At 39.2% G+C, this 7760-nt stretch overlaps 1 protein-coding gene across 1 annotated transcript in view; it reads right to left on the bottom strand.

Annotated features, from left to right (window-relative positions):
- Positions 1 to 569: 569 nt before the first annotated feature.
- Positions 570 to 7760, bottom strand: part of LOC126285087 (uncharacterized) — a 57918-nt gene continuing 50727 nt past the window's right edge. The window contains exon 7 of the mRNA XM_049984412.1: positions 570 to 650. Coding sequence (XP_049840369.1) covers positions 570 to 650 — 81 coding nt within the window. The remainder of the gene's footprint in view (positions 651 to 7760) is intronic.

Raw genomic sequence — 7760 nt, 5'->3', positions numbered from 1 at the left:
GATTAGTGATCTTCCTCTTCATGCATACTGTCCTACAAATTCATCACAGACAATATATGTCCCATATTCACATCCCTTAACAAGTAGTAACAGCTAAATTATGTTAGGTGTCTATAAGCTGTACAGCCCGCACACTATTTAGACAACACAGTTTTCTCTTCCCTTTTCTGGGTCTTCCTTAACAAAAGTTGTTACATACCTTAATGAAATATAGGACTTAAATCTGCTAAAATGTAACGTGCTGAAGGAATGGTAAATACAAATTATAGAAATAGAGAACAATAAAAGGGGCAATGTTGTATATAAAGTGTTGTGATGAGTTTTTATTCACAAACATGAAAATTATAATATGTGTTACATAATGTGAAATACAACATTGTCCATATTGCATCTACCGTCGATAGTTTACAGCATTTGACCATTTTACGCAGAAACACCGCTTTCTGTATACATTTAAGAGAAAGCTCGGAGTTGCTCATGAGTGGCGAGTTTTATATTCAGAAGCTGCTCCTGTAGAGAAGCTTGCTATGATTGATTTTATGCTGCAGATTTCTTCCTTCCTTGTAGTGTCATAGGGCCTTTTCGGCAACGTTCTGTTCCGCCTTCGTCTGGTATATGAAGTTCAGCAGACTGTACGAAACATTTAGTATCTGTGAAACAAAAGATTCCAATTGTTAGAAAATCTGTAGACACTTTCGTAAGCGGTACTAACTCTTATATCTGTTACTACATATAAATGAAATGGAATTAAGAGTATAACAGGTAAGTGATTTATATTTTATACGGAGTCACTTGTGTCGTACACAGTTCGTGTCGATATAAAACGCAGTTGGCAATTGCTACTCCTGTAGTTCGCACGAGACAAGGTTTATATGTTGCAGAACTCGGTTGTTTTCCGCCAGTTATAGTTACGAGTGGAGAATAAGAGTTTTCAATTGGGAATATTGGAAACGGACTTCCCGTTCCGGCCTTAGCCTGATTACTACCAGAAAACCCACAGGATTAGAAATGGTTTTAAATTGGCTTCGCGACAACGTCGCCGAAAACGAATATGAAGACAGAATGTGTTTGTGTGTGAGTGTGTGTGTGTGTGTGTGTGTGTGTGTGTGTGTGTGTGTGTGTGTGTGTGATGTGTTAGACTGCCGGGGGCGAATTAAGAAAGTAGACATTTGAAGAAAAAAAACCTGCGGTGTAGTTATGGGATTGCGAGTATTGTCTGCGGGTCGTTCGGAGACTGCTAATATTATCTGCAAGTCTAAAGACGAGAAACACGGATTTCTGAATGAGGCCCTCCTTCCTGTCAAGTTTAGCAATATAGATGGGAACGACGACCTGGGTTCAACGCCTGGTTGACTCCGACCTCTTTGAAGACGGATCACAAGCTTGGATAGAAAGCAGAAAGGAAAGGGAAAAGTAAATGCCGTTTACACGGTGTTCAGCTTAGCATATTTAGGGATGTTACAGCAAAAGTAGATATAAATGGCCAGACGGAGATTTGAACTCCGTCAATTCTATAACAGACTGACGTCAGAGATATAGGCCTACAGTATTGTGCCTGTGTTCGACAACCCTCCTTGAAAAGGACAATGACACGCATTTTTTTCCATTCATCATGAACACTTTGCTTCTCAGCGTCCTGAGTACACAACTGTTAGAAGAAGAGAAAGTTATTTCGTGTACTCTATGCAGAATCGCATTGGTATACCGTCGCGATAAGTAGCCTTCAGTGCTTTTAGTAGCTCTTCTATTCCATGGTCACTAATTTAGATCCCTGCCATTTTTGACGTTCTTGCGACGTTTTAAAGAAAGAATCACATTGCGATTTTCCTCAGTGAAACAGTTCAGAGGGCATCCCTTCCAAGTTCATTAACACGTAGCCACCTTCAAACACTTCCAAACAAATCTTGCACTCGTCGCTGAACGGAACCGAACATCACTGATTGAAGTCCCATACCAGTTGTTCCCTTATCCACCTCCCTCGTGCAGGAAGGTGCTGTTCGGTGTGTTCTGTTGGTCTTAATGGGCGCCTATAGGCCTGATTAACTGTGCAGAGACTGTTGTGTACTGCCTGGATCGTCACAGCCCTACCTACAATGCGCAATTACGCTGGATTCTTCTCGTGGTAATTAAACGAGATGTTGCGCGTTGACAAGGCACTGAATATTTGGGAGGACGTAAGATCAAAGACGCACCTGGCCATTCAGTTATGGACTGCCCATTGTTTCCTAAATCATTTAAGGCAAATGGCGGGATAATGCCTCTGAAGAGAACTGGACCGATTTTCTGTATCATCACTCCCCTGCCGGAGGATGTTCTCCATCTCTAATGACCTCGTCGTTGGCGGAACCGTAAACTCTAATATTTATTCCTTTCGATTCTGACTACCCACGAGTTAGCAGTCATTAATTGTTGTTGTTGACAGAGGACAACCATTATGACTCAGATCTTCTATGTTTTGTTTATCATAATTGTGGTTGAATGTTCGAATGACGTCGCTTGGTGTACGTCAATTTAGCGGGGCAGCCCATCAACTACTGTGCAGTAAGTTTCAGCTCGTGTGACGAACGCTCTAGTAATTTACTTATCATATGGAAGGGATATCCCTTTGTATTCTTACTTCCTTGCAGTGACTTGATTTCCCGGGTTATCTGCCTCCAGTGGCGGCTGCACGTTAATCCAATCCGTTTCTTTGTAATCACTATTGTGATTTTCTCGTAGTAAAGTTCAGGCACCGTCCTTCTACCCTTATCATATACAACCCCAACAAAACTTTTGATGAAACGCATGAAATTGCAAAGGACCTGCCGTGGACTCGGTAAGGAGAGCAGATAGATTCATAGAAATAGCATGTGGTTTTTGTATGGTCGTCATGGATCTCGCGTTGTCGTTGTGATACTATTTTGCTAAATTAAACATAAAGGTCAAGTTTTTATATTTCAAGATCCGTTCCGATAATCGCGCCTACGAAGGACTAGTAGAATATGTTCCTTCTAACAAAGAAATAAACGTGTCTTATTGCTGGACGCGAAATAGAATTTTACTTGACGTTGTGATAGAGGCTGTTTGCTTTTTGAAGGTTATAAGTTTGCATTTATTCCGTAATGTCATTCTATGATGGGAGTCTTCCTTACCCGCCCTTGCTAGTATCGACATTAATGACGAAAAGTTATCATAATCTTTCCCTCTTGGTTTATTGAATTACAAATCCTAGTAAAACCCCATTCGGCACAACCAGACACCATTTTTACTTGTTTTTCTCATACTGTTCGTCAGTCGCGTTACACTCAAAGCTGTACTGCACAAGTCTGATGCAAACAACAACGGCTCGTTTAAAACGCTTTAGTTTGTCGTTCTCAAACGCTTCCCAATTCGCGACACTCAGTTGCATCTAAATTAACCATGGCGCCGGGTGCATCTTCGTTGTCACCAAAGCTGAAAACGTGGATTTCTATTGACAGTTATTTAACCAATAACGGTAAAATAGTCCTCTATCAAAAAAACTTGTGATAAACGTATAGGATACACGATGAAATGTCAAGCTAAATATCATTTACGAAACACTCTACATATTAGGGATAAACAACGGATTTCTTGAAAGAAACACAGTTTCAGGGACAGCCTACATCATGTAATAGTGAATTTTAGAAAAAATTGTGTTTTGCATTCGTTTTAGGGAACATACCCCGGAACGAACTTCAGGCACTTGATGTTAAACATTTCTTACAAAAATACTGCAACCGCAATATTTCCAACGAGTCCACTCTCAGGAAGAATTAACTGGATTATTGCTGTGTCGACATTTTACAAAAAAATTGGGTTATCATTCGCAAAACACCTATACGGATTTCTGCTTAGAGGTGACGGACGCTGTAGGCCATTTAATCGCTAATCTAATTTGCTAAGTTGGGCACTGAGGCTGCATCTAAGCCTTCTTTTATTTATTGTAACAACAAATAGTTCAACATTTGCTAGATTCAGATAATTTAAGGCGGGTAGGACGTCAAACTTGGAGCAGGAGAGGCACCACAGGACATTTCAATTTCCACTGTCAATACTTCTACAAATAAATTCATAACACTTTAACAGCATGACCAGGAAGGACTCAGAATTCATATTCAAAGCAGTGGAAGCTCAAAAACGTAACAAAACACATTTTTTACATGTGAAATTTCATCATTTTTTCACTTACTACTGGCTGCATCTGTTGCTATAGGTACACTTTTCTTCCTAAGTAAGAGAGATTCTTCGATGACTTTTGCACAGCATACAACCATAGTTACAGGTGTATGAAACTCTAGATGTTATTTAATTTATGAAAAAATGAATGAACTGTTACATTTTAAACTTCATGTTTAGAAACAATTCAAGATTTATAGTTAATTATCTCAATTTTTCCAGATTTTTTAATAGATTTGGAAAATTCTAGAGTTTCATACACCTGTAACTACTGTTTGTATGCTATGAAAAACTCATCGAAGAATCTCTCTTACTTAGGAAGACAAGTGTACCTATAGCAACAAATGCAGCCAGTAATAAGTGCAAAAATGATGAAATTTTACATGTAAAAAAAGGTATTTTGCTACGTTTTTGAGCTTCCACTGCGATTAGTGTGAGTCCTCAATCCTTCCTGGTGATGGTGACGATGTTTTATGAATTTATTTGGAAAAGTATAGACAGTAGAAATTAAAAAGTTCTGTGGTGACTCTCCTGCTCCAAGTCAGCCCGTTTGACGTCCTACCCCCCTTAAAAGAAGTAAAGGTCTATCTGATGTATAAAGAAAACTCCATATATGTTGAAAGCAGGTAAATCGCTTTAAGTATATTATGCAAATTTAGTGCATATTACATGTACGACTCAGGCATTGCAACAATTGGCAGATATAGTTAGACATCAGTTCCTAGAAGCAGATACACTAATACCAGCGACGAAGAAGGTTTTCTTGAAATGTGCGTATTGCGTACAACGCTACAAGCAGCCATCTGATGTACCTCTGGAGCCAATGGTGACAAGGCGGGCAACATGGATTGAAGCGGTGATTTCCTATATACTTTGCAGCCGTAAAGTGAGTGATGGAGAACTTGACTTCTGATATGCAGTGCCAGTGAGTGAATCCTTGTCAGCAGTGAACAGTTCTGAAGCGCTAAGTTAACTATTCTCATTTCAAAGAGACAAAATAAGTAGTTTCCCGTACATGTTTCCAGAAAACATGCTATTTCCTTAAAAATAATTTTGTTGTACACAGTTCATCAAAAAAGAAATTTTTTTTTATTTTGTTTGTCTCCTCTGAATAATGTTACTGACGTTTTAGGACATATTTATGTTTCGGGGACTCAATATGTCGAAAAAAGCTGAGATTTTTCTCTAATTGTGTAATAATATTAAAGCTAGTGACTTGTCTTGGAAGTTTTATTTTCGATCTATTACTGGACTGTATGTAACACTAATCAACTAGCGATATGTAGAATCTTGTCGTTCTGGATTATTTAACTTCCGATAAGATGATTAAAAACTTATTTATGAGGTGAGAATGGTCATCAATTCAATAACCTATATCGAATTTTGTTGTAAAAAGCCAACGTGGAGAGCGACAAAACCACGGATTTCTTAGGATGATATCAGGTAACAAAAAAATTTTGTTTCGAATTTCGTCCCCAAGCGTGACAGAAGCGTTGTAAAGTTTGTCACTCATTAAGCACTAAGACTGGGGTTTTCAATGTCTTAAACCGGTGGCGAATATCAGTTACATCTTTTTTCTTTTTTTTTTCAGAACAATTTGCGTTTCCAGGTTGGCAACCTGAAGGACTGCACACTTCATTTAAAGATCTTCCGGTATTCTAATAAGGTTCGAAACCGTTTCTGTTTTGACACAGCATCTCAAGTATTTTGTGAATGAGTTCAAAGAAAAATGTGATTCGCTTTTTAGAGATGTGTTATCTAGATAAATATTTACTAATCAACAGGTATACAATATGAATTTTTTGCTAAAAACAACCCTACGTTAAATACACTAGCGAACCATTCAATAGAAAACTTAATGAATAAAGCACTTCAGCTAACTGATCTGAAGCTTTCTATTTTGGTGGTGCGTCAGTGATATCTTCGTCGCCTGGTCTCATGGATCTTGTGCGCTACATTTATCTGTGGAAGATCTTAACGTATGTTCTGTAAATCAGTTCACATTGGAGATGCAGCGACATAACAATAGTTCTTGTTGGAAATCTTTAAGGACCGACATGGTGACAGATAAAAACAAGTGTGCAGGATTCCAACTACACGCTGTTCCTGCATTATCAGGTTGGCAGCACTGCGACTTCCATCGTTCTCTGTCGCTGTTAGCCGCCATTAGTCGTTATGGAGCGTTACACAACATAATAGGAAGTTATTATTGTGAAAAATTGCTAAATGGAACAAGAAAGTTACGCAATAACGTTTTATAAACTGTGTGGAATTTTCTATCGATGAAATGCACTACTCTGGCAACTGTATGTTGACGCCAAATGTTGAACGGCTTAAACATCATGGTATTATACTGGGACCATCATAAGAATAAACCTGATGTAAATAATATGCCATGTATTCTTCCACGTTACCTGGAATCCCATTGGATTTCGTTTCTCGCTGAGCGAACGCCAAGCTGTCTCGAGAAGAGTCAAGTACGGTAAAAAGGATACGGTTTTTTGCTGTGCGTTACGCACACCTCATATGTGCGATAATACAGGACAATTGCTTTGCCTGCCCATTTGCCTCAGGCTGCAATGGCCAGCCACCTGGTCCAACTAGTCTGCATTGAGCAGCATCAGTTAAAATGTAAAAAGAGACGAGCAGACAAACAATACAACTTCGAATGTCGCTTAATGTTTGGAGAGAGTGAAACAATATCCAGCAAAACTCTAGCACTGCCGCACGCTTGTTAGCGGATCAGATCGAAAGCGTAAGATTCTCCCGTTCCTAGCTAACGTAGTATTGTACCGTAATTACAAATAAGACTGTTGGAAATTTGTACCTTAAACATAGGGTAATCTTTCTGGCAGAACTACGAATAACGCAAAAGCGTATTGCAGGGATTTCATGGTATAGTTAAATACTAGAGCCACTGTAGGTATACGTAAGTTAGTCGTCCGGTAATCTCTGAACTTTAATATCCGAATCGGAGAAATACATTTTAGAATGGAACTGTCATCTGCTACGTTGATAACGATACGGTCAACAACAGAATCGACGAGGCCATCCAAGCGCCACGTTACCTCCCCTTCTTTTGATATGCCGTTCTGTATTTCACCAGCGTTAGGCGTTCACGTGTGACAAAGACTTGTGCATTAGTTCTGGCACCTTAAATATTTTGTTATTTGTCACGACAAATCCCTTAACTTGGCTCCAGATCAATTTTGTTGCGGTTGTATTGCAACGGTATTGTGGCACCTGTAAAAATGCAGCATTTGCAGAGTCTGCTCGACCTTGTGAAAATTGTTTTTCAAGTTTCTATGATGCTGGTCAGTCTGGCTCGTGTGAGACCATACATGTAATATAAAACAAAGGACAGAGTCCAGATGAAGTGTATTTGATTTTTCACTATTGTCCTAAAAACTTAATTAGTTATATTTATAGAAGAAGTTATATTTTCAATGAAAATTGCCGGCCGTTGTGACCGAGCGGTTCTAGGCGCTTGTCCGGAACTGCGCTGCTGCTACGGTCGCAGGTTCGAATCCTGCCTCTGGCATGGATGTGTGTGATGTCGTTAGGTTAGTTAGGTTTAGGTTCTT

The sequence above is a fragment of the Schistocerca gregaria genome, chromosome 8 (assembly GCF_023897955.1).
Source record: "Schistocerca gregaria isolate iqSchGreg1 chromosome 8, iqSchGreg1.2, whole genome shotgun sequence".
NCBI classification, from domain to species: domain Eukaryota; kingdom Metazoa; phylum Arthropoda; class Insecta; order Orthoptera; family Acrididae; genus Schistocerca; species Schistocerca gregaria.
This window is presented reverse-complemented; position numbering and strand designations above follow the sequence as displayed.